The following is a 26,571-nucleotide window of genomic DNA, read 5'->3' as shown; positions in this document are numbered from 1 at the left end:
GTGCATCAGTTAGTCCACTGCAGTGCCCCCTAGGGTGCCTGGTTGGTGTCCTGGCATGTCAGGGGGACCAGTGCACTACGAATGCTGGCTCCTCCCACAACCAAATGACTTAGATTTGGTCGTTTTTGAGATGGGCGTCCTCGGTTTCCATTATGGCCGAAAACTGGGGACAACCATCTCTAAGGTCGACCTAAATGTTGATATTTGGGCGTCCCCGACCGTATTATCAAAACGAAAGATGGACGCCCATCTTGTTTCAATAATACGGGTTTCCCTGCCCCTTCACGGGGACGTCCTGCGAGGACAACCTCAGGAAAACTTGGGTACCCCGTTCAATTATGCCCCTCTATGCAACATATAGACATTTGAGACTGTGGAAACACTTTGATTCCAGAGACACTGCCAAATTCCACAGTACAATACATATGTTAAATGTATGTGCCTGTGTGTGCTGATTTGTCCAGTTTCATTTTCAAATTAATTTCAAAATAAAATAAATCTTTATCTGTGACATATATTGAAAATGGATATCTGTAAATATCCTGATTTCCAAATGGAAAATTGCTAATATTGCTCTAACACTGTAGCCCATTGCAACAAGCATCTCAAAAAGTATTGTCGAAAGATTTTCAGGCTAATCTGACCACTGTCCTTGTCCCATTGAAGATTCCTCTTGACCTCTGGCTCTGTGCTCCCTGCCCTAGTACCATGTGTTCTTTATTCATGTTCTATTACTTTTTGATTCATATACTCCCGAAAATTCTTCTACCTCCACTGGGAGGATGTTTCACCAATGGCGTAGCAGGGGGGCTGTCACCTGGGCGGGGCGGGGCGCCGTTGCACCCCCCCCCCCCCCGGGTGCAGCACAATGACACAACTTCCTATTTCCACAAGGGCGGGACAGACAGAGCGAGGGAAGACCCGACGGTCCACATTTCTTTTACGTGCAGGGCAGGCGCGAGGCGCTGTGCCTCGCCACCCGATATTCTTTTTAAAGGTAGGGTGCGGGAGCTGGTCGGGGGGGGTGTCGATTCGCCGAGGGGGGGAGCTGGCAGGGAGCACCCCCCCTGGGCTGACACCCGGGGCGTACCGCCCCTCCCGCCCCCCCTTGCTACGCCACTGTGTTTCACATATCCACACCCTACCAAACTGCTTCTTTGTCTTATTTTTTTGAATGTAACCCATTCGGCCTCACATCATGACCAATTGTTCCACAGCCTAATTTAGACCAAAATCTCTCTGTTGTCCATTATTTATGTAATAATGTATAAGGAGTGGGAGTACGACCAAGGATACCAGAAACTGGAAGATGTTCTAAAATAAAACTTTATTAACGGTTTGAAGACTCGACACGTCGTGTTTCGGCCGACAGGCCTGCATCAGGAGTCTACTATGCAGGGTTTTGCAAAATAATGCTGGTAGGAATCCTCTGAAGATTATGCAGAAGTCTCTTACACGGAGAATTACTGAATTGCTGAATGCTAATGAGGTTGATTCTTCAGAAATAGCGTAGTAGTCTTTAGAAAGACTATTTGTAAAAGTTCGTCAGAGGCGCTGCACGCACAGTAGGTAATGTAGTCTTTCTAAAGACTACTACGCTATTTCTGAAGAATCAACCTCATTAGCATTCAGCAATTCAGTAATTCTCCGTGTAAGAGACTTCTGCATAATCTTCAGAGGATTCCTACCAGCATTATTTTGCAAAACCCTGCATAGTAGGCTCCTGATGCAGGCCTGTCGGCCGAAACACGACGTGTCGAGTCTTCAAACCGTTAATAAAGTTTTATTTTAGAACATCTTCCAGTTTCTGGTATCCTTGGTCGTACTCCCACTCCTTATACATTATTGTTTTTACCGTGGGGTGCTTGAGTTTTCCGCCTGCTGGCGGATCTTTTTCTCATATTTACGTCCATTATTTATGCCCATAAGTATCCGAATGTCTCAGTCTTATTTTCGTCTTTTCTGAGGTATGTATGTTTGCAATCTCAAATGGCCAAATAAGCTCAGTTACATTTGCACAGAAAAAGTAGCATTTTAAAAGTAGCCACTTAGGGGCCCTTTTACTAAGCTGCGGTAAAAAGGGCCCTGCGGTAGCGGTAGCAGCAGCGGCCGTTTTTGCTACGCGCTGAGGCCCTTTTTACCACAGCGGGTAAAATGGCTGCAAAAAATACATGGCCATACACAGTAAGATTGCTCTTATCGCATGGCCATTCGGGTGGGGGGGGGGGCATTTACCAGCACCCATTGTGGTGGTAAGGGCTCCCATGCTACCCCTGATTAACGCCGAGTAAATGCCACAAAAAAAATTGAGCCCTATTTTCCCCAGCACGAGAAATGGCGCGCTAATGGTAACATTATAACATGGCAATTAATACAAAACCTAGAATATTGGCTATTTTACAGCTGTGGTAAAAATGATCTCAGTGCACAAGAAAGTCCCGCATAAGGTCACGCTAAGTTCACCTTTTGCCGCAGCTTAGTAAAAGGACCCCTAATATTGCAGCTGTGCAATTCTTTTCTAAATTCAGACATCTAACATAGGAATATTTCTGTAAAAATCTAGGAGAGTGGCAAAAATCCACCATGCACGTGGAAAGAGAAACAATTAAATCCTATAGGAGCAGGGCTCTGATTTTAAAAAGAAAACTGCCTGCAAAAATGTTTTTGGAAAACTACGGCCGGTGCTCAGATCCTGAGTACCAAGTGCCTGCACGCTGTCCACTAGCATGGAAGCTGGTGCAAAATATGAGCCAAAAGTCTGCATGCGGATTTTGAAATCGCCATGCATCGATTTGTGTGCCCACCTGTTTCCGCCTGCTTACGGCACCATAAAAAGTACTCTTGGTGTCATCCAGCACACAAACTGTTCCCCATATTTATAATGGCAATTTTCAAACCTCAGTTTTACTCATGTAAACATGCCTTTACCTGTGTAAATTCTTTTGCTCATTGCCTCTTTTGCAAAACAAAAAAGTGCTATAAAACCAATCAAGGGAGAGAGAGAACTGAACTGAAATGTTTTGTTTTCATTTTGTGCTCACAACCCTAGAAGGCATTTAAGGAAAATTGCACAAAAGAATCTCACAAAAAGCAAGCAAGTACTGTTTTTTTTTCACTTTTTAAAGACAGCACATAAACATACTTTTTTAAATGAAAATTTTCCAAAACAGAGGCTGAGGTTATAGGGCTCATTTTCAAAAGAGAAAGACGTCTAAAAAGCGGCATAAAGCAGCATTTGGACGTTTTTCTTTCCAAAACGTCCAAATTGATATTTTCAAAACCCATTTTCCAGACATTCGTCTATGCTGTTCATCTGCAGTGCATCCAAATCTCAAGGGGATGTGTTGGGGGCATGTTAAGGGGGGGGGGGGGGGGGTATTTGGACATTCCTAAGACCTGGATGTTTTTCAGCCATAATGGAACAAACTGAAAATGTCCAGGACTAAAACTAAGATGTTTTGATTTAGACCTGTTTTAATAACAACTGAGCCACAAAAAGTGTCCTAAATGACCAGATGACCACTGGAGGAATAAAGGACTGACCTCCCCTCACTCCCCCAGTGGTCACTGACCCCCTCTCACCCCTCTAAGATGTAAAAGAAACAATATATATCAGCTTCTCTGACAGCCTCAGATGTTATAGCCAGTCCTATTAGAACAGCAAGCAGATCCCTGGAGTAGCCTAGTGGTCGGTGCAGGGGAACCAGGCCCATATCCCAGTCTAACTATTACACTTGTGGTGGAATGTGTCAGCCCTCCAAAACTCACCAAAAACCTACTGTACCCACATATAGGTGACCCCTTAACCCATAAGGGCTATTGTAATGGTGTACAGTTGGGGGCAGTAGGCTCTGGATAGGTTTTGAAGGGCTCAGCAGACAAGATAAGGGAGCAATGGTGAGATATGTACCTGGGAGCTTTTATTTGAAGTCCACAGCAGTGCCCCTTAGGCTTCTGCATTGCTCTACTGGAATGTCTGTGTTACCAGTCTACTAAGGGGCCCTTTTACAGAGCGGCAGTAAGCCCCAACGCGGGCTTACCACTCACTCTTTCAGGACTACCGCCGGCCCAACGCGGCCGCCTGCGGTAGTCCTGCCCTGAGTGTGTGCCATTTCTGAGGGAAAAAGAAAACCCCTGGAAATGGCTCACGTGGCGATAACCCAACGGTAATTGGGTATCACCACGTACTGCCCAGTTACCGCTAGGTTAGCGTGGGAGCCCTTATTGCCACCTCAGTGGGTGGCGGTAAGGGCTCCCCATTGCATGACCATGCAGTAAGAGTTCTCTTACTGCACGGCCATGTGTGACTGGGGTCTTTTTACCAGCAGTGGTAAAAAGGGCTCTGGCGTGTGGGGAAAACGGCCCCTGCCGCCAGTGCAGAGCCCTTTTTCATGCAGCTTGGTAAAAGTGTCCCTAAGATTGCTGGCTCCTCCTATATCCCAATGGCTTGATTTTGTGCATTTTGCACTTGAACTTTTTTTTTTTTTTTCGAAAATGGGCCATTTTTTTTTTTTTTTTAATGGACCAAAAACTTAAATGCACAGAGCACAAAAAACATCTAGCATGTGGCTATTTTCTAAAAAAAACAAACAAACAAAAAAAAGATATTTTGCTGTTTCAAAAATGGCTATATATGCTATTCGGATTCTGGACATTTTGAGCAAAACTGAAAGTCGGACTTAGAGTCATATTGAAAATGCCCCTCTATGCCTCTTAATCTGTAACACTAGTCCTATTTCAATCTGGGCACATCTGATTCCAGGCCTTGCTAAATATTTCTGTTTCTTGTTTCCTAGGTTGTTAAATACTAGATTGTAAATTGTGGCCTCTATTCCATAAAACCTAGAGGTATTGCAAACAAAATAAACTCTGGAGTAAATTTTTAAAAAGAGTCAAGTATCCCCTGTGGAAGCAAGTATATCTTTTTCACAGCACAAAAACTTGCTGAGGGCTGTCACCAGATACTTGATCATTTATTACTGCTCAGGAATTGTGAGGTACAGAACCCACTACAGTTGCTTTCATATGTAGCCCCTCTCCCAAGTACACTTCTTGGACACAAAGCTCATTTGATTCCAGGGCTGTCCCAAGGATCTTCTCCAAATGCTAGTGTGTATTCTCCACTAACATGTAAACACTTCAGACATAATTGTGGTACTATACTGGGATAAGTTTCTTTAAGGCAAAGCAATTCAGTGGTAACAGATTCAAGTACAGTTTCACAGCATGCAAATATAAAAAGCAGAAGAGGGATTCTGAACCTTGCTTCCACTTTCTGGGGCCATTCTGCTTTCCTTTTTTAAGATATGAGGTTCCCCTTATGCCTGGTACTGTGACTCCCCAAGAACTCTTTTAGTACCTGTAATTCCAAATGCTTGAATCTCTCAACTCTTTTTCACCTCTCTTCCTCTGAACTCATGTGGGCTTCTGGATAAAGCTCTGGTTTGCTAGCTCATTCCTTTCACATTTCACCTTATACATAGCTTGATAGGCTCCTGACATGCATTTCTCACTATACAGATCTTTGTTTTCTTCTGAACTCAGATCAGGCTTCTCACCCCATCAGATACAGACCTAGAGAGACAGACTGGGAACACCTTCTACCCACAGCTGGACCCCTCAGGAACAGCAACCATTAATTAATTTGATCTGCTTACTCTATTTCTTGTCTATTAGATTGTAAGCTCTTTGAGCAGGGACTGTCTTTCTTCTATGTTTGTGCAGCGCTGCGTACGCCTTGTAGCGCTATAGAAATGCTAAGTAGTAGTAGTAGTAGTAGTAAATGTCAAAAGTGCCATTACAGGGACTTTGCTGAATGCTCCTTTGCACCCCCTACAGGAGCTCAGGAACAAAGACAGGCTTCCTCCTTCTTCAACTCCCTTTTCCTTCCACTGAGGATCTTGGTAGCAAGGCAGCAGGCTGATTCCTCTTCTCAACACCAGCTCCTAACACACATTTCAGAGAGACATGAGAGACACCTCCTTCGTCTCTTGCTCTGCTCCTTATTGACTAGAATCTTCTGCAGATTAACTAACAAGCACCCTGGACTGCATAATCATAGTCATTCCTGGAGAGGAGTACCATACCCAAATGGACCTCAATATAACCTCAACCGGGGGAGTGCAGACCTTACAAAAGGTCTAAAGGCCCCTTTAAACATAAGGAAATATTGCTACTAAATTTAACTTACCTCCTCATATTTGAGGTATGGTCCAAAGTTAAGAGGTTCTCTGTCAGATGGTGTATAGAAGATCTGGTCATTCATCAACAGCATGCAAAGTTCTGACCTAGTACCAAAAATAGTTAGATATCGCAACAAGCGTTATATACACAGTGGGCCATCTTCAGTGCTGCAACAAAGACATTGTGTATCAGCAAGTTTTGCATGACTAGTCTCAATCTTACAATCAATCATTAAAAGTAAATCACAATGTTCTGCATATTTATTGGTTGCCAATGACAAAAGTTGTTTAGCTACACATAAAGAATGATTCCAGTTGCTCATTCTACCTGAAAAAGGCAGGTACAAATCAAGGTAAGGTATACACATATGAGTTTATCTTGTTGGGCAGACTGGATGGACCATGCAGGTCTTTTTCTGCCGTCATCTACTATGTTACTATGTTACCTGTTCTTCATTTTACCTGCAAAAGAAACTATTGAGTCTGTACATCAGAAATTAAATGCAGCAATGATTCATCTTGGAGGTTTGGGCTTCCATTTGGTGAAAGCAGACACACATTGGGATTTCTTGAACAAAATGATTTATTAGGTGCTATTTGTGTTCTTTTTGAAAACTACATAGATAATTTAGCTATTCTCCCCCCCCCCCCCCCCCAAATATTTGAAATGCATAGTAACAAAAGTCACTTCATACTCTATTATTGAATCTCCTCTGCCGCCAGGCCTGTTTCCATAGAATTAGTCATTTGTCTTAATGTGTGACTTTTACTCATTTCCCCAAGGCCTTTACCCCCAAAATGTTTTCTTCTGGGAGGATCCCTTGGAGAATAGCTTCTATATATTTCCTATGAGAGGAAACTTGTTTTCTTTTATCTCCTATGAAAATTCTGGGAGCCAACCTGTGTTGCCTCCTTTCCTTTTTCCTGGTCATATTATTCTTACCCCCATTATTAAGAATCCCTCTTTAAAAATCAATGATGTAAGCAATTATAGACCAGTGGCATCGTATTCCATTGTTAATTAAAGGTGATGGAAGGACTAGTTTCATGGTAGTCCTATTATTAGGTTTTAATTTGCTGCTCTCACGTTTACCTCATTTATTGTATTATCTTTATATTTGGCCATTTTTACTATTGTTATGCTGTTAACAAAGCTGTTAAGTTTTATAATAAACTGTACCTGCTATATACTGCCTTGGATGAATTTCTTCATAAAGGCGGCTAATAAATCCCAATAAATCAATAAATGTATTAGGATTTATTTATCACCATTTTGAAGGAATTCACTCAAGGTGGTGTACAGCAAGAATAAGTCAAACATGAGCAACAGATAATTACAGCAGTAAAAATATTCAAATAATAGGACAAGTATAAACATAAAGGAATCCTGTGCAGAAGAAAGGGATCCTCAGGAGCTTAGCCTAGAATGGGTGGCAGAGCTGGTGGTTGGGAGGCGGGGCTAGTGCTGGGCAGACTTATACGGTCTGTGCCAGAGCTGGTGGTGGGAGGCGGGGTTGGTGGTTGGGAGGCGGGGATAGGGCTGGCCAGACTTATACGGTCTGTGCACTGAAGAGGACAGTACAAATAAAAAAAGTAGCACATATGAATTTATCTTCTTGGGCAGACTGGATGGACCGTGCAGGTCTTTTTCTGCCGTCATCTACTATGTTACTATGTAATAGGACAAGTATGGCATAGTATACTACATTACAATGTCAACACAATACACAATAAGACATTTTAATAGATAGCATAGGGTGTAAGCAAAGAGATGGAACATATAGATAGATAAGATAGAGTAACAGGAGTAAAAAAAATAAGGGACTGATTTAGGCCCTCTTTTACAAAGCCGCTCAGTAATGCCGACATAGCCCATTCACTTTGAATGACCTGTATCAGCATTACCGCACCCGCAGCCGTAAGCGAGGCTTTGTAAAAGGGGAGGGGTCTCAAAGAAAGTTGCAAATGAGGTCAGAAAGGTGCTTGAACATTATGTTAGCTCAGGTAGGAGTGGATAAACATGGCCTGCTATAGTATGTGCAGCAGGTGTCATTCCTTCTGTGTATGTGTGTGCGTGACAAGCAAGTTAGTTACTTCTCCCATTAAAGGCCTGGTTGAAGTGCCAAGCTTTCACCTGCTTCCTGAAGTAGAGATAGTTTTGTGCAGTGGTGTGCTGGTAAATGTTTAACAACAGGCTCTCTCCCCGGTCCACCTCTGCGCCCCCCCCCCCCCCATCCACCTGTGTGCCCCCCATCCACCTCTGCACCCCTCGTCCACCTCTGCTTCCCCCCCCTCCAAATTGCAGAGCTGGCTATAGCTGGGGAGAGAGCCTAGGGGGGGGGGGGGAATGCATTACTCCAGGAAAAAAAAAATGAAATGATCCCAGGTTCCAATCTAATTCATGTTTAATGTGGGATAAAATGCTATAAATAAATAAATAAATATAAACGTTTAATGTTGAGCACCTGATTCTCAAAGTGGACATATTCCAAACACTATAATGAAAATAAAATGATTTTTCTACCTTTGTTGTCTGGTGACTTTGTTTTTCTGATCATGCTGGCCCAGTATCCAATTCTGCTGCTATCTGTCCTCTTAACTCTGTTTCCAGGGCTTCCTTTCCATTTATTTCTTTACTTTCTGCCTTTCTTCTTCATTTCTTGCTCTACATCCTTAAGTAAAAGCTGGGTCCTCCGCAGACTTGACTGGCCAGTGGATCCAGCTTCTGCCTATTTTCTTCATCCATGTGCAGTTTTTCTCCTCTCTTCCTTTTCCCTCATCTCATCTCCTTCCTCACTCTTCCCTCCCATCCATCCATGTCCAGCATTTCTTCTCTCCCTTCCCTCTCCTCCATCCATCCATGTCCAGCAACCCTCCTCTCCCCCTGCCCTCCCCTCCATCCACCCATCCATGTCCAGCAACCCTCCTCTCCCCCTGCCCTCCCCTCCATCCACCCATGTCCAGCAACCCTCCTCTCCCCCTGCCCTCCCCTCACCTCCAGCCACCCATACCCAGCAATTCTCTTTGCTCCCCTGCCCCCCTCCAGCCATCCATGCCAGCGATTGTCCTCTCTCCCCTGCCCCCCTCCAACCACCCATGCCAGCGAATGTCCTCTCTCCCCTGCCCCCCTCCAACCAACTATACCCATCGATTGTCTTCTCTCCCCTGCCCCCCTCCAGCCACCCATACCCAGCGACTGTCCTCTCTCCCCTGCCCCCCTCCAGCCACCCATACCCCAGCGATTGTCCTCTCTCCCCTGCCCCCCCTCCAGCTACCCATATCCAGCGATTGTCGGTTGTTGAGTGGATTCTTCGGGGCAGGCAGGAAAGATCCAGCCTCAAATGCCATATTCAGGTCCATCGCAGCAGTATACAGGTCCCTGGAGCAGTTGTAGTGGGTGCAGTGTACTTCAGGCAGGCGGACCTGGGGGGGGATTGAAGGGCTCAGGACCCAAGGTAAGGGAACTATGCACCTTGGAGCAATTTCTGAAGTCCACTGCAGTGCCCTCTAGGGTGCCCGGTTGTTGTCCTGGCATGTCAGGGGGACCAGTGCACTACAAATGTTGGCTCCTCCCATGACCAAAGGGCTTGGATTTGGACGTTTTTGAGATAGATGTCTTTGGTTTCCATTATCGCCGAAAACTGAGGACGACCATCTCTAAGGTCGACCTAAATGTCAAGATTTGGGCATCCCAGACCGTATTATCGAAGTGAAAGATGGGCGTCCATCTTGTTTCGATAATACGTGTTGCCCCGCCCCTTCGCCAGAACGTCCTTAGAGACGGACGCCCTTAGAGATGGTCGTCCCCATTCGATTATGCCCCTCTATGTTATTATGTTGTAAATTTAATTGAATCAGCTGTTATATGTAAGCCATATTGAACCGAAACTCATTTTTGTATAATTATGGGATATAAGTATGAATAAATAAATAAATAAAATAAAAACAAGTACCTGCTGGCCTTCATAAAACTCTCTCTATTTTGGGCCTTATGATCATACCAGCTCTTTTGCTTAGTTTGGGCTGCCCACAAGGTCTTCTTTTTTGTCACATGTTGACTACATATTCAGTTACAGGGGTGTCAAAGGAGTCAATTTTCCCCTCCCAGTGCTCTCTTATTAGGTCAAGGGGCCACTTCACCCTCTGGTCATAAAGCATTTCAAATGGCGAGAACCTGGTAGGCTCCTGGGGTACTTCTCTGCATGAAAATAGTAGGTAGGGCAAGTACTTTTCCCAGTCTCGGTCTCCCGACTCTACAAAAGTTTTTAACGTATGTTTTAATGACCCATTAAATCTCTCCATCAACCTATTCATTTCAGGGGGATAAGGGGTGGTACGTACAGATTTTAATCCACAGTGTGCCCACAGATTTTGGATTAGCTCAGCCATAAACTGTTTACCTTGGTCTGAGAGTATTTCTCGTGGATATCCTACCCGGGAAAATATTTCTAGCAGGGCAGTGGGAATTTCCTCTGCTTTTATTAAGGATAGGACTACCACTCCAGAATATCTGGTAGCAAAGTCCACCACTGTCAATATATATCTTTTTCCAGTCTGGCTAGGGACAGCTAGAGGCCCCACTATATCCACAGCTATTCTCTCAAATGGCTCACTGATAATGGGTAAAGGGTTTAAGGGAGCTCAGGAGTGATCTTGGATCTTACCAACTCTTTGGCACGCATCACAGTTTTGACAATAGTCAGCTACGGCTCGAGATACTCTCGTCCAATAGACGTTCTGTGTCAACCTAGTATGTGTGCATATCACCCCCTGATGTCCTGTTAGTGGAATTTCATGTGTAATCTGTAAATCTCCATATGCCCTGGCCACTATAAGCTGCTTGCCTGCTGTCCAGGGCCTTAGGATCAACAGGATCAGTCTCTCTGTACAGCAAACCCCCTTTCCATATGATACGATCTTTACAAGTCTTATTAGTTGGCTGACCAGCCCTCTGTCTCCAGGCTTCCAGGTCAGGGTCAGAGTGTTGTGCTTCTTGAAAAGCATGTCTGTGTCCTATATCAGTATCCATAACATGAAAGGTAACTGCTGATGACTCTGACAAATCAGGATCAGCAGTCTGATCAATAGGTGTGTCAAATAAGTCAGGCTTTCCTATATTCATGGCCTCGGTCACCTCAGGAACTGATGCTGTTGGAAGCACTGGAGTGCCTCCTTCTGTTGCTTGGTCAGCTGGTTCCACCTGAACTGTCTTAGGATCTGGAACTGGAGAGGTGATCTCTGCTGTATCTGCTTGTTGGGCCACCCAGGCCTGACTATATAGCAGAAATGCTGACTCCGCTATCAAGGGTAATGTTTATTGGACCCTTGTCAGTCCCACACAGCATTGGTACCTGCATGTTTTTTCATTATTCCTACTTCTTTGTATCCAGGCTTGGTACCCTGATCCAGGAATATTCAAGCAGTGGGTGCAGTCTCTCTAGATCCATTGGCTAACACTACCTTTGCAGTGCGCCCTGGTAGAATAGCATCATTCGGCACTAGCTTTGGTCGTAATAAAGTCATGCTAGAGCCAGTGTCCACAAGTCCAGATACCTGAGTCTGATTCACAGTTACTGGGGTGCTGTAGTGTTGTGGAAACCCATCTGCTTCCTTGCTTGATGAATGGCCAGTAACTTCTTGTTCTGCAGTAACTGCGTGGGCCTCCTTCGTGGAACTAGAGCCACCCACGAAAGCCACCAGCTTTGGTGCAGGAACTGGAATGCCCTTTAGTGCAGGCTTGGGATTATCTGGGCAATCCACTTTGAAATGTCCTGTACGCCCACTGGTAACAAAGACATTCGTGACTGAAGTCTTTAGGTTTTGGGGGATCACTGGAGGGTTTGCTGAGTCTCTGAGGTTGCCGGAATATTTGGGTTAGGGCGCTGGCTGTCCTTAGATCCTGACTGCTGCAGACACGGATGGCTTCTCTTTGCCAAACAGGGATGGTTAGCCATAAAGATGTCAGCCAACTCAGCCGACTTCTCTGGAACACGGGGCTGATAATCTTGAACATGTTCCTCCTCCTCTGGATGACAATGCTGAAGAAACTGCTCTAGGACCATCAGGTTTTGGCAGTCCTCCAGGGTTTTAACCTCAGCTCCACTGAGCCACCTCTGATGCTGGTATCTTAGCTGGATCACAAACTTGCTGTATCATCCACCCCCTTTTGCAAAGTCCGGAACTTTAGTCTCAGGGATTATGGCATAATGGTTCAACAAAGCTTTGCGAACCTCCTCAAACTGGGAGCATGTCTCCATGGACATTCCTTGGACCAGTGAGCTTTCCTCCCAGATAGTTCACGTGGAGGGGAATAATCGAACGGCGCCGGCGAAATACATGGCCGGCGATGTATTTTTGCGGCGCCGCAAACAGCTGGCCAGACCCGTATTTTCAAAAAAGATGGCCAGCCATCTTTTGTTTCGATAATACAGTTCTGGCCAGCCAAATGCCTTGGATTTGGCCAAGGTTTGAGATGGCCGGCTTCATTTTTTAGCGATAATGGAAAGTTATGTTGGCCATCTCAAACCCCGGCCAAATTCAAGGCATTTGGCCGTGGGAGGAGCCAGCACTTTTAGTGCACTAGCCCCCCTGACATGCCAGGTCACCAACCGGGCTCCCTAGGGGTCACTGCGGTGGACTTCAGAAAAGCTCCCATGTGCATAGCTCCCTTACTTTGGGAGCTGGCCCCCCAACCCCCCCCCCCCCCAAAACCCACAAATGTACTGCACCCACTAAAACTGCTCCAGGGACCTGCATACAGCCTCTAGGACTTATTGCTGCTGTATAACTTTGGTACACCAGTTGACACCTGAAGACTAATCTCTTTGAAAAAGTCCTTTATTTGAATAAGCACGTTTACTCACAGTTAACTGCAGATCAGAGGTTGTGCCCCACTGGCAAAGAGTCCCCTGGTACTAAGATGAGCAGTAGATCAGAGCTGGCACAATGGTGTACAACGCCCTCTTTCAGCACCATTCAAGGTAAGAACTACGTTCTCTAAAGTGAGTAACACAGAAAAGGGAACTAAAACTGGCTTACAAAAATGGTCACTACCACATGGACTACAACAGGAAACAAAACAGGAAACACTCTGACCCAGTAAGCAGGGGGAAAGCACCAGGGGAGTAGAACCTACCAATACCTACACCCACCACAATGCATTGCTGATGTGACTCTAAAGTGCAAATAACAGAAAAGATGTCACACTCACCCCAGAGCCACATCACAAGCAGGAAAAGGCTGTTGGAGGACAGAACACATTCTGCTGTTATGGAGGTGGGTACAGCATTTGAGGCTGGCATACAGGCTGGAAAAAAAAGTATTTAAAGTGAGAGTTTTTGGTGGGAGGGGGTTAGTGACCACTGGGGGAGTACGGGGAGGTCATCTCCGCTTCCTTCCGGTGGTCATGTGGTCAGTTTGGGCACCTTTTTGAGGCTTGGTCGTGAAAATAAAAGGGCCAAGTAAACCCAGCGAAATACTGCTTAACGCCGTTTTTTTTTTCCATTATCGGTGAAAGCCGGCTATCTGGTAGCCACACCCATACCCACCCATGTCCCGCCTTCGCTTTGCCACTGACACGCCCCTTTGAACTTTCGCCGGCGAAGCAACGGGAAAGCAGCGATGCTGTCAAAAAAAGCAGCTTTCGACTATACCGATTTTGCCGCTTTTCTGAGATCGCCAGCCATCTCCCAATTTGTGTCGGGAAATGGCCAGCGATCACTTTCGATTATGAGCTGGTTAGTCTTTCTGAGGAATCTCATTGAGGTGGCACATTTGTTCAAAGGCAGTTAGATATCTGTCAATGTCCCCTCGGGTATCATCAAACTACGCAAACAAGTTGGGCCCAATCTGGGCTGTGGATTCTAACTCTGGCCTTGGTGCAGTGGTTGTGCTGGAGCTTTGGTTGTGAGCCATTTCCATCTCTAATTTCATTTTCTACAGCTGGAATTCCCGTTCACATTCCTCACACTGCCTTTGGAATTCACACTTTTCATGTCGCCGTTGGTCTTCCTCTCATCACAGCTGCTGCTGGTCTAGCCGCTGTCGCTCTAGCATATAGATCTGCCAGATCTCAGTTAGTGTAGCATCCAGCCCTGCTAACTCACGGGCCTCTGCCCACCAGATATCTGCTCTCACCCCAGGAAAACTCTGCGCAGGTAAATCCTGCAGTTCCTTCCCGCTGAGGTTATCCAATCGCTTTTGTGTTAGGTCAGGCATATCTGGTGTCTGAGATCTGCTACCGGTCTCCATCATCATGCTGCTAATCTAACACTACCAAAAAAACTGAACGGGAAAAGGACCCTGTTATTACTATGGTGGCACTACTGACATTTTAACGTTACTACCTAGCGATTTTTGCGCATTAAAAATGTTCAAGCTAAAGCACAATAAAATAATCTCATTCGAAGAAATCAATTAACAATGTGCTAGAATTTCACAGACACTGTGAATGCTCAAAGTATCCACCCCCAGCTTTAACACAGGCCTTCAGTTGCTTTGGGAAGTTCTTAACAGCCTTGTTGATCTGTGGCAGGCTATCACAGATCATTTGCAGCACTTCCTTGAGTTCGGCAATTGTCTGCGGCTTTGGGTGGAACTTGTGATATGCCTCAAACGTTACTCCCCGGACAAAAGCCCATGTCACTGTGATGTCATAGCTGCTACCCTGAATTTTTTTTTTTTCAATTAATGGTAGTTTTACATTTTAGAAGGTGCGAGAATCACTGGGTGGACACAAGTCTGTAAAAGATCATCTCATTCCACTCAGCACTTAAATGTAGATAGTAACACCTATAAAGCTGCAAAATTTCACATTGAAATTCCAAGTGGAGGCTGAGAAAACAGCAAAACACTCCACGGGGTTACATTTTTGCCTCACCCTGTACATGTTAACATATTTATTTTATTGTGTTTATAATCCATTAGTTTTTTTTAACAATTTATTGATGTCCTTTCATGATTCTATATACTTTCCCAAAATATGTCTGCACTTTATTTACATAATTTAAGTTTAATTTTGTGAGATTTATATACTTTTTATGTTTTATAGACCTCTAACGCAGGGTTTTAGCTGAAACACAGTCCATGTCTGGCCTCTCTACCACTGATCCTTCAATACATTTATTGATTAATCTCTAAGCCAGCATCATTCTTTCTATTATGAAAGCTCACATATTCTTTTTGCTACTCCAAGGAAGAGCATTTTCAATCAAGGCAATCTACTGACATAAATATCTTTTGAAAATCACTCTCATAATGTTAAATACAGTGTTGCCCATGCCATGACCATCAACCAGAAACAGAGGTTCTTTGACACCATAAAGCATACTGAGAAAATTTGGATAGACCCACTGCCGAAACTCCCTCAAACCAGCAGGTGTATTGGCAAGGAAAGAGTTAAGATAATCTGGCTCCGTTTTCTCACCAGCCACCACTAAAAACCTGGTAAACTTCCAGGATTTACAGTGTACTCCATGCTTTGCATCAATTGTTTCCCTATTAAAGGATGTTGCTGTATACTACAGCTTCAAGTCTTCAACTTTGTCATATTTTCTAAACTAATCTCTTCAATTTACTTTGCATTTTGTGACATTCCCCTTTACTGGAGTGAAAGCATGTATTAGTTAAACAATGTGGTTTGGATTTAGCGTTCCCATGCATCTTCACGAAAATGTTTGTCTCAGCAATAATATCATTATTATTACTAGTAACAGCTGTTTTGCCATCTACTACCATTGTATAAACCAAAGCTCCCGTCTACTGGCTTTTAGTTTAGACAGTAAAAAATGAAACACCTATTGTAGATACATTAAATATATATGTTTATCATGTTTGTTTGAATGTCTATTGGACCTGCCCTGCAAAGGCAGTAAAACAGCCAATTTAGCAACCAGCAGATGCCACTTCAATGAACATAAAGAGACAATGTCTTACTTACTCACCTGATGATGGACGAATAATTCTCCAAAGCCAGCTGCAGGTGTATTAAGTTAGACCAATAAAAAGGTGCCACCTACAGCGTGTGGTTGTTGACCCTTATTTCCACATTTCCAAGTGAACTAACAATGCAAGCACAATATTTTGCTCCCTCTGAGACCAGTATAATAAGCTATGTGTTTAGAACTGTGTGCTGAGCTTCAGTGCACAGTTTCACAATGCAAATATAGAAAAGTTTTATTCCTGATGCAGTAAACCAATGGCAATTTACTGCGGTGTTATATATGAACACTATTTTCTGCCTGACTCAAACACTGACAGGAAAGTAGAAAAAAAAAGGCTAAGTCTCTCTCAAGTAGCCTAGTGGTTAGTCCAGCGGACTTTGATTCTGGGGAACTAGGTTCAATTCCCACTACAGCAACTTGTGACCCTGGGCAAGTCTCTTAACCCTCCATTGCCCCAGGTACAAATAAGTACCTGTATATAATATGTAAACTGCTTTGAATGTCATTGCAAAAACAACAGAAAGGTGATATAGCAAGTTCCATTTCCTTTCTCTCTTTATCAGATCCAGGGCACCCTTGACCTGTGTACCCTGAGCCAGGTACTCCTGACCTTTATCTCAGACCAGGGCATCCCAGCCCATGCACTCAAAACCAGAGCACCTCTGGACTGGGCACCTGACACAGAAGCTCCAAAGGACCAATAATACTTACCTGATCCTAGGGAAGCATCTAGTGGCATTTTCATCTTCTGCCACCATCTAGAAAAATATCAAGCAAGGAAAGGGAAGGGAAAAAAACCGACACTTCCACAACAATTAATACAATAGAAAAAAGAAGAGAAGTATCAATGGTAGAAAACATATATTGTCTGAATTACATCATAACACATTCAGCGTTAAGGCATCATTTATTTATTTATTTATTTATTTATTTGTTGCATTTGTATCCCACATTTTCCCACCTATTTGTAGGCTCAATGTGGCTTACATAGTACCGTAAAGGGGTTCGCCAATTCCGGTAAGAACAAATACAAAGTGATGTTGTGGTAAGATAAAGTTCATGTGGCATGGCCACATTGGGGAAACATACAGCGGAAGAGTTGAGTTTTGTCCATTACGTACTTTAGTTGCAGGGATCAGGGATCATCAATGTAATGTGTTGGCTATGCGATCTCTTATAGCCTCAAGCTATTTCAGATCTGAAGCACAAATTCTGAAATAATCATCTGCCTCTTGAGCCGGAATGCATTTTATTTTAGATATTTTAGATTTTTGAAATTAAAATTAAAGAATATACTGATTTCAATTTTATTTAAACTTCAATTAAAAGAAAAATTGTATGAAAAAAACAGAAAACAAAACAAGAAACAGCAGCCCTTTTACTTAGCTGAAAGGCGATTTCACATCGCACCAGCGCAACACTGGAAACACATCAATCTAATTCCCGACACCCACTGAATAGGGAGCAAGGTGTTTCGGCTCCATGGAGCCTGCATCCGGGGCGATAGCAAACTGGGCGCTGAATAACAAATTTGCTGCGAAGTTCCAACCGTCACAAAAACGCCACTGTTTCTTGTTTTGTTTTCTGTTTTTTCAAACAATTTTTCTTTTAATTGAAGTTTAAATAAAATTGAAATCAGTATATTCTTAAATTTTAATTTCAAAAGTCTAAAATATCTAAAAAAAAATGCATTCCAGCTCAAGGGGCAGATGATTATTTCAGAATTTGTGCTGCAGATCTGAAATAGCTTGAGGCTGTAAGAGATCACATAGCCAATACATTACATTGATGATGCCTTAAAGCCGAATGTGTTATGATGTAATTCAGACAATATATGTTGTCAGGATATAGGAAAGGGGATGGGACTTGATATACTGCCTTTCTGTGATTACAAGCACAGTGGCTTACATATTACAGTGGGGGAAATAAGTATTTGATCCCTTGCTGATTTTGTAAGTTTGCCCACTGACAAAGACATGAGCAGCCCATAATTGAAGGGTAGGTTATTGGTAACAGTGAGAGATAGCACATCACAAATTAAATCCGGAAAATCACATTGTGGAAAGTATATGAATTTATTTGCATTCTGCAGAGGGAAATAAGTATTTGATCCCCCACCAACCAGTAAGAGATCTGGCCCCTACAGACCAGGTAGATGCTCCAAATCAACTCGTTACCTGCATGACAGACAGCTGTCGGCAATGGTCACCTGTATGAAAGACACCTGTCCACAGACTCAGTGAATCAGTCAGACTCTAACCTCTACAAAATGGCCAAGAGCAAGGAGCTGTCTAAGGATGTCACGGACAAGATCATACACCTGCACAAGGCTGGAATGGGCTACAAAACCATCAGTAAGACGCTGGGCGAGAAGGAGACAACTGTTGGTGCCATAGTAAGAAAATGGAAGAAGTACAAAATGACTGTCAATCGACAAAGATCTGGGGCTCCACGCAAAATCTCACCTCGTGGGGTATCCTTGATCATGAGGAAGGTTAGAAATCAGCCTACAACTACAAGGGGGGAACTTGTCAATGATCTCAAGGCAGCTGGGACCACTGTCACCACGAAAACCATTGGTAACACATTACGACATAACGGATTGCAATCCTGCAGTGCCCGCAAGGTCCCCCTGCTCCGGAAGGCACATGTGACGGCCCGTCTGAAGTTTGCCAGTGAACACCTGGATGATGCCGAGAGTGATTGGGAGAAGGTGCTGTGGTCAGATGAGACAAAAATTGAGCTCTTTGGCATGAACTCAACTCGCCGTGTTTGGAGGAAGAGAAATGCTGCCTATGACCCAAAGAACACCGTCCCCACTGTCAAGCATGGAGGTGGAAATGTTATGTTTTGGGGGTGTTTCTCTGCTAAGGGCACAGGACTACTTCACCGCATCAATGGGAGAATGGATGGGGCCATGTACCGTACAATTCTGAGTGACAACCTCCTTCCCTCCGCCAGGGCCTTAAAAATGGGTCGTGGCTGGGTCTTCCAGCACGACAATGACCCAAAACATACAGCCAAGGCAACAAAGGAGTGGCTCAGGAAGAAGCACATTAGGGTCATGGAGTGGCCTAGCCAGTCACCAGACCTTAATCCCATTGAAAACTTATGGAGGGAGCTGAAGCTGCGAGTTGCCAAGCGACAGCCCAGAACTCTTAATGATTTAGAGATGATCTGCAAAGAGGAGTGGACCAAAATTCCTCCTGACATGTGTGCAAACCTCATCATCAACTACAGAAGACGTCTGACCGCTGTGCTTGCCAACAAGGGTTTTGCCACCAAGTATTAGGTCTTGTTTGCCAGAGGGATTAAATACTTATTTCCCTCTGCAGAATGCAAATAAATTCATATACTTTCCACAATGTGATTTTCCGGATTTAATTTGTGATGTGCTATCTCTCACTGTTACCAATAACCTACCCTTCAATTATGGGCTGCTCATGTCTTTGTCAGTGGGCAAACTTACAAAATCAGCAAGGGATCAAATACTTATTTCCCCCACTGTATATATAAAGGTACTTATTATGTACCTGTTTTATTTTTGGAACATACCACTAGGGCTCAAGCTGCTAAATGGGAAAGATCTCCAAATACAGAGATACTGTACTTCGATGTCCCTTTAGTGCCAGAATAAACTGTGACACATGAGGATAGCACTGCTTATTGGATGAGTCTCTCTGTAAGACCCGAAAGAGGGTAAGCATGGAAAAAGAAATGAGGATGAAGAGAGAGCACAGAGATTTTAAAAAAATGAAGAGTGAGATGAGCGATATCCTATATGTTAATCAACATGAAGTTTGTTAATTGTACATGTCTAACTTTTAGTTTCTTTTTCCCATTATAGGGCAGAGAGTTTTTAGGATACCATCTATTCTCTAGAGGTCTGTATGGCAATAACCAAGCCAATTTTTGTCTCAGCGGGAAAGCTTTATGGTATAAATAAAAATCCTGAAACACCACTCCAGCAGAGTTTTTAGGAAGTTTTAACAGATTGCAAAGCTATTTGAAGTTTTCCATTTGCACATATAAATCTCATAGCACTCCTCAATCTATTTATAGATCGTTTTGTTCTATAATGCCAGCACAATACTTAAGATAAAATTTATCACTTTGATAGTTTCAAGCCTACCCCACCAGCTTAACAGAGTTTTTATTTCTTTTAAGATGTCCTGCAAAACAGCTTGTTTCATTTGCTCTAGCTGTGAGAAAACATTTAGTCCGTGTATTTTTTCTTTTTCTGGCGACCATATAAGATTATGTGGGAGTGTTATATCCACTATGGCAAGAATATTCAATGGAAGCATCTCTGTCCTTTGCCTATTGATTCTATAACTAGAAAATGGCATAAATTTATCTAGTAGATCAAATAGACCCTTTAAAGAACTATACGTTTTAGAGAGATATAAGAGTACATCATCTGCATACAAAGTGGAGGAGTAACCTAGGGGTCCTCTTACTATGCTGCGGTAAAAAGTGGCCTGTGGTAATGTGGGCGTGTGTTTTGGACACATGTTGGGCCACTTTTTAGAGTGACAGAGAAAAGGGCTTTTTTTAACAGGCCAGGAAATGGGCGTGCACTGAAATTAAAACTAGTGTGTGCCTAATTACAGCCTAAGAGCCCTTATTGCCACCCATCGACCTAGCGGTAAGGGCTCACACGCTACCCGCGCGGTAACTATGCAGCGTGATTATTTTTATCTTCTTTCTCGGGATTTGGCGCATGCCAAACTCAGAATTACCGCCCGGTGCACGTGCTAGCCCAGCGGTAGTGCCAATTTGGCACACGCTACCTGTGTGTTAGCCCTCCCATGCCTTAATAAAAGGGCCCCCTAATGCAGTAGCCTAGTAAGGGAGGATGGGGTGGCATACTGCCCCGGGCATCGCCTTGCCAGGGGCTTGGCGGGTGCCCCAGCCTCCCCCCCCCCCCAAATTGAGGTGCTTGGCTGGTTGGTGTCCCCAAGCTGCACCAGCAGAAGCCCTCCTTCCCACACGCTGTGCCATCCACTCCCCCCTCCCATGCAATGCTGGGTTTTTGTACAACTAAGCATGCATGAGGGAGCCCCCCCCCCCCAAGCATGCACAGTTTTCACACATGCATGGTGGTAGGCCTCCCTCACGCATGCTTAGTTCTACAAAAACCCAGCACTGCATGGGCGGAGTGGACAGTGCGGTACACAGGCAGGAGGGCTTTTGCTAGCAGGGCTTGGGGACCCCGCTAGTTTAGGTATGCAGTGGGCAATGGGGGAGAGCAGAGGCAATTACAGTGGCATAGTAAGTGGGCAGGGGCTCTGTCCGCCCTCTCTACCCCAAGCCATCCTCCCTTACTACACACGACTGGCCTAATGGCTAGAACAGTGAGCTGAAAACCAGAGGAACACTCCTTGTGAAGAGGTATGTAGGCTTTAAAAAAAAACATCAAATCAGATAAAGGCTACATACCTCTACACAAGAAGTATTTTTTGACATTTCTTTGGAAGAACCATTTTCATTTGGTGGTTTTTGAAGCACCAATTTTAATCCTTGTTGAAGATATCTCGAAACATGGCCATTAAACTAATAAAATTGGTTTTGGACCTTTTGAACGGTGATGATCTGGTTTCTTCTGGTATCATCTGGCTTGTTCCTTTTCTGGCATGGATTCTCACCTCTTCTTCCTTCTGGCTATCACCCTCACTAATGTCCCAATCCACACTCCCTATATCCCAGTTAGAGAGGACTTCCTCATGTCTTCTGTACCTTCCAGCCTATGTGGGTCGACTACTTCTGTCCTGCCTTCTGCTCATGCAGGAACTGAACTATACTGAACTATACTGTACTGAATTATACTTGCACCCTTTGTGACTTACCCACTGGTGCCCCCACCCCCTCACTTCACCACTGCTATTCAAAGGAGATGATGGGCTCCATATTTGCACCCTATGCAACCACACTAATCACACAGCCCTTAGTATGGCACTGTACTCATGATCTCATCTCTCACCCAAACCTACTCTTGCTAATGTCGAATCTGGTGCAAATTTTCTGCTGCTACTATTAGAAGCAGAGCTTGCTGCCCTGAAGGTTGGCGTTAGGAGTGGGTGACCAGGGTAATTGTCCTGGGCTCCATGTCATAAGAGCTCCAAGGCTGTTTGAATTTGAAGGAGGGACAGCCTGCAAGACGACTTTGGGGTTCCATCCCCAGAGTCTGCCCTGGGCCCATCATGTATACCACTTGCCTGGCTGCACTTAATTTTCCTTCCTATGAGCTACATGTGCTGGCCTCACAGACTACCCAAAGTCCACACAACACAGGTTGAGAACCACTGACTTAGAGTATGCACTTTCCAACTAGTTTTTCATTAGCGTCTGCTGCTGCATGAAGTTTCAGAGCCCAGAATAGTAGTAGCAGATAGAGAAAGAGGCTCCAGGGGCCCGAGAAGGTAAAAATAAGGCAAAAGCAGGAGGAGTACATACATAAGTACATATAGTACATAAGTATTGCCATACCGGCATAGACCAAAGGTCCATCAAGCCCAGCATCCTGTTTCCAACAGTAGCCAATCCAGGTCACAAATGCCTGGCAAGATCCCAAAAAAGTACAAAACGTTTTATACTGCTTATCCCAGAAATAGTGGATTTTCCCCAAGTCCAATTTGATAATGGTCTATGGACTTTTCCTTTAGGAAGCTGTCCAAACCTTTTTAAAACTCTGCTAAGCTAACCGCCTTTACCACATTCTCTGGCAACAAATTCCAGAGTTTAATTACACGTTGAGTGAACTTTGCTTTCTTAGCTGCAGTAGCACACTGAGCAGAAGGTTGCAACGTATCATCAACGACGACACCTAGATCCCTTTCTTGGTCCGCGACTCCTAACATGGAACCTTGCATGATGTAGCTGTAACTTAGGTTCCTCTTTCCCACATGCATCAATTTGTACTTGCTCACATTAAACGTCATCTGCCATTTAGATGCCCAGTCTCCATAGGCGTAGACTGGGGGGGCGAGGGGGGGCAATGCCCCCCCAAACGACGACGAGGCGCCGCCGCGCCATTAATTTAAAAAAAAAACACATGCAGGCACGCGCTCCTCTCCATCCGCTTGGCTTCCCTGCCCTCTCTGTCTGCGTCCCGCCTTCCTCTGACATCAGAGGAAGGCGGGACGCAGACAGAGAGGGCAGGGAAGCCAAGCGGACGGAGAGGAGCGTGTCCGTCTACCCCTCTCTCTTCCTCCCTCCCTCTGGCGCAGGCAGCAGTCTTTTTCAGTGTTCCTGGCAGCGGTAGCAATGTACACGCTGCCTTTGGCTCTGCCCCAAAGCCTTCTCTTCAAGTTCCTGTTCCCGCATAGGTGGGAACAGGAACTTGAAGAGAAGGCTTCCGGGGCAGACTGAAGGCAGCGTGTACAACGCTACCGCTGCCAGGAACACAAAAAAGCTGAAGAAGAGATGGATGGGACTGTGAGGGGTGGGGAGCAGAGGGATGGACCAGGAGATGGATGGGATTGGGAGAGGTCAGGCACAGCAGAGGGAAGGAGCAGAAGATGGATGGGACGGAGGGATGGTGAGCAGAGTGAAGGAACAGAAGGTGGATGGGACTGGGATGGGTGGGGGAGCAGAGGGAAGGAGCAAGAGATGGATGGGACTGCGAGGGGTGGGGAGCAGAGGGAAGGAGCAAGAGATGGATGGGACTGCGAGGGGTGGGGAGTAGAGGGATGGACCAGGAGATGGATGGGATTGGGAGAGGTCAGGCACAGCAGAGGGAAGGAGCAGAAGATGGATGGGACGGAGGGATGGTGAGCAGAGGGAAGGAACAGAAGATGGATGGGACTGGGAGAGGTGGGGAGCAGAGGGAAGGAGCAAGAGATGGATGGGACTGCGAGGGGTGGGGAGCAGAGGGATGGACCAGGAGATGGATGGGATTGGGAGAGGTCAGGCACAGCAGAGGGAAGGAGCAGAAGATGGATGGGACGGAGGGATGGTGAGCAGAGGGAAGGAACAGAAGGTGGATGGGACTGGGATGGGTGGGGAGCAGAGGGAAGGAGCAAGAGATGGATGGGACTGCGAGGGGTGGGGAGCAGAGGGATGGACCAGGAGATGGATGGGATTGGGAGAGGTCAGGCACAGCAGAGGGAAGGAGCAGAAGATGGATGGGACGGAGGGATGGTGAGCAGAGGGAAGGAACAGAAGATGGTTGGGACTGGGAGGGATGGGGAGCAGAGGGAAGGAGCAAGAGATGGATGGGACTGGGAGGGGTGGGGAGCAGAGGGATGGACCAGGAGATGGATGGGATTGGGAGAGGTCAGGCACAGCAGAGGGAAGGAGCAGAAGATGGATGGGACGGAGGGATGGTGAGCATAAGGAAGGAACAGAAGATGGATGGGACTGGGAGGGGTGGGGAGCAGAGGGAAGATGGATGGTACTGGGAGGGGTGGGGAGCCGAGGGAAGGAGCAAGAGATGGATGGGATTGGGAGAGGTCAGGCACAGCAGAGGGAAGGAGCAGAAGATGGATGGGACGGAGGGATGGTGAGCAGAGGGAAGGAACAGAAGATGGATGGGACTGGGAGGGGTGGGGAGCAGAGGGAAGGAGCAAGAGATGGTTGGGACTGGGAGGGGTGGGGAGCAGAGGGAAGGAGCAAGAGATGGATGGGACTGGGAGGGGTGGGGAGCAGAGGGATGGACCAGGAGATGGATGGGATTGGGAGAGGTCAGGCACAGCAGAGGGAAGGAGCAGAAGATGGATGGGACGGAGGGATGGTGAGCATAAGGAAGGAACAGAAGATGGATGGGACTGGGAGGGGTGGGGAGCAGAGGGAAGGAGCAAGAGATGGATGGGACTGGGAGGGTGGGGAGCAGAGGGAAGGAGCAAGAGATGGATGGGACTGGGAGGGTGGGGAGCAGAGGGAAGCCTACTGGAAAGAAGACACTGCATAAAACAGAAGACACTGGGACCAAAGCGAATAGAAAAACTAAATGATCAGACAACAAAGGTAGATAAAAGTATTTTATTCATATTTTATTAATTGAAATGTGTCAGCTTTTTAAAATGTGCATCTGTGATATTTTGCCTGTAAATTTCAATTCCTTCATCCATAGTAGCATATTCATTTGCATATGTATATATGCAAATGATATGCTAATATGCTCCGCCCATTCTTTGCCCCCCCCCCCCAAAATGAAACAGTCAAACTACGCCTATGCCAGTCTCCCAGTCTCGTAAGGTCCTCTTGTAATTTTTCACAATCCTCCCGCGATTTAATGACTTTGAATAACTTTGTGTCATCAGCAAATTTAATTACCTCACTAGGTACTCCCATGTCTAGGTCATTTATAAATATTTTAAAAAGCAGCAGTCCCAGCACAGACCCCTGGGGAACCCCACTAACTACTCTTCTCCATTGAGAATGCTGACATTTAACCCTACTCTGTTTTCTTTTAACCAGTTTTTAATCCACAATAGGACAGTACCTCCTATCCCATGACTCTCCAATTTCCTCTGGAGTCTTTCATGTGGTATTTCTCCCATCAGTCCTGGGCTTCAGCCCCCAGCCACTTCTCCCTGTCCCCTTTTCAGCCCCTAGTTTCAACCCCAGCCCTTTTCTCTCACCAGTCCCGAGCTTCAGCCACAGCCAGTTCTCCCTGTCCCCTTTAAAGCCCCCAGACCCCACAGTTTCAGCCCCTGCCCCTTTTTAGCCCCCAGTTCCAGACCCCTTCTCCCATGAGCACTTCCCTCCCCAGTCCCCTTATCCCCTCTGAGCACCCCCACCCCTCCCCAATCCCCATTCTCCCCTCTGAGCACCCCCACCCTCCCCAATCCCCTTCTCACCTCTGAGCATCCCTCCTCTGAACTTCCCCACCCCTCCCCAATCCCCTTCTCACCTCTGAGTACCCTTCTGAGCTCCCCCACCCTCCCCAATCCCCTCTGAGCACCCCCACCCCTCCCCAATCCCCATTCTCCCCTCTGAGCACCCCCACCCTCTCCAATCCCCTTCTCCCCTCTGAGCACCCCTCCTCTGAACTCCCCCACCCCCTCTCCAATCCCCATTCTCTCCTCTGAGCACCCCCACCCTCTCCAATCCCCTTCTCCCCTGTGAACTCCCCCACCCCCTCTCCAATCCCCATTCTCCCCTCTGAGCACCCCCACCCTCTCCAATCCCCTTCTCCCTTCTGAACACCCCTCCTCTGAACTCCCCCACCCCCACCCCCACTCCAATCCCCTTCTCCCCTCTGAGCTCCCCCCCTGACCTAGTCCCGTCCCCCCTCCACTGAGAGCCACAGAGCCCTCTTCTCCTGCCACCGCCTGCCTTTTTCTTTTTTTTTAAAATCCGTGCAGCCACGCAGCAGTGGCGTAGCCAGACAGCCAGTTTTGGGTGGGCCTGAGCCCAAAGTGGGTGGGCACAAAATTTTCTCTGCTCCGCCCTCCCTCCACCACTATACCCACCATTTCTCCCTCCTCTCCACCCCTATGCCT

General features: G+C 45.8%; 1 protein-coding gene across 2 annotated transcripts in view; it reads right to left on the bottom strand.

Annotated features, from left to right (window-relative positions):
- Nucleotides 1-26,571, bottom strand: part of LOC115477376 (chloride channel protein C-like) — a 284,847-nt gene that overhangs the window by 26,666 nt on the left and 231,610 nt on the right. For both annotated transcript variants that reach the window (XM_030214217.1, XM_030214225.1), the window contains exon 14: nucleotides 6,191-6,287. In XM_030214217.1, the coding sequence (XP_030070077.1) occupies nucleotides 6,191-6,287 (97 nt within the window). The remainder of the gene's footprint in view (nucleotides 1-6,190; nucleotides 6,288-26,571) is intronic.

This window comes from Microcaecilia unicolor, chromosome 1 (assembly GCF_901765095.1).
Source record: "Microcaecilia unicolor chromosome 1, aMicUni1.1, whole genome shotgun sequence".
NCBI classification, from domain to species: Eukaryota; Metazoa; Chordata; class Amphibia; order Gymnophiona; family Siphonopidae; genus Microcaecilia; species Microcaecilia unicolor.
Note: the sequence above shows the minus strand (reverse complement) of the source record. Positions and strands in the feature narration are given on the sequence as shown.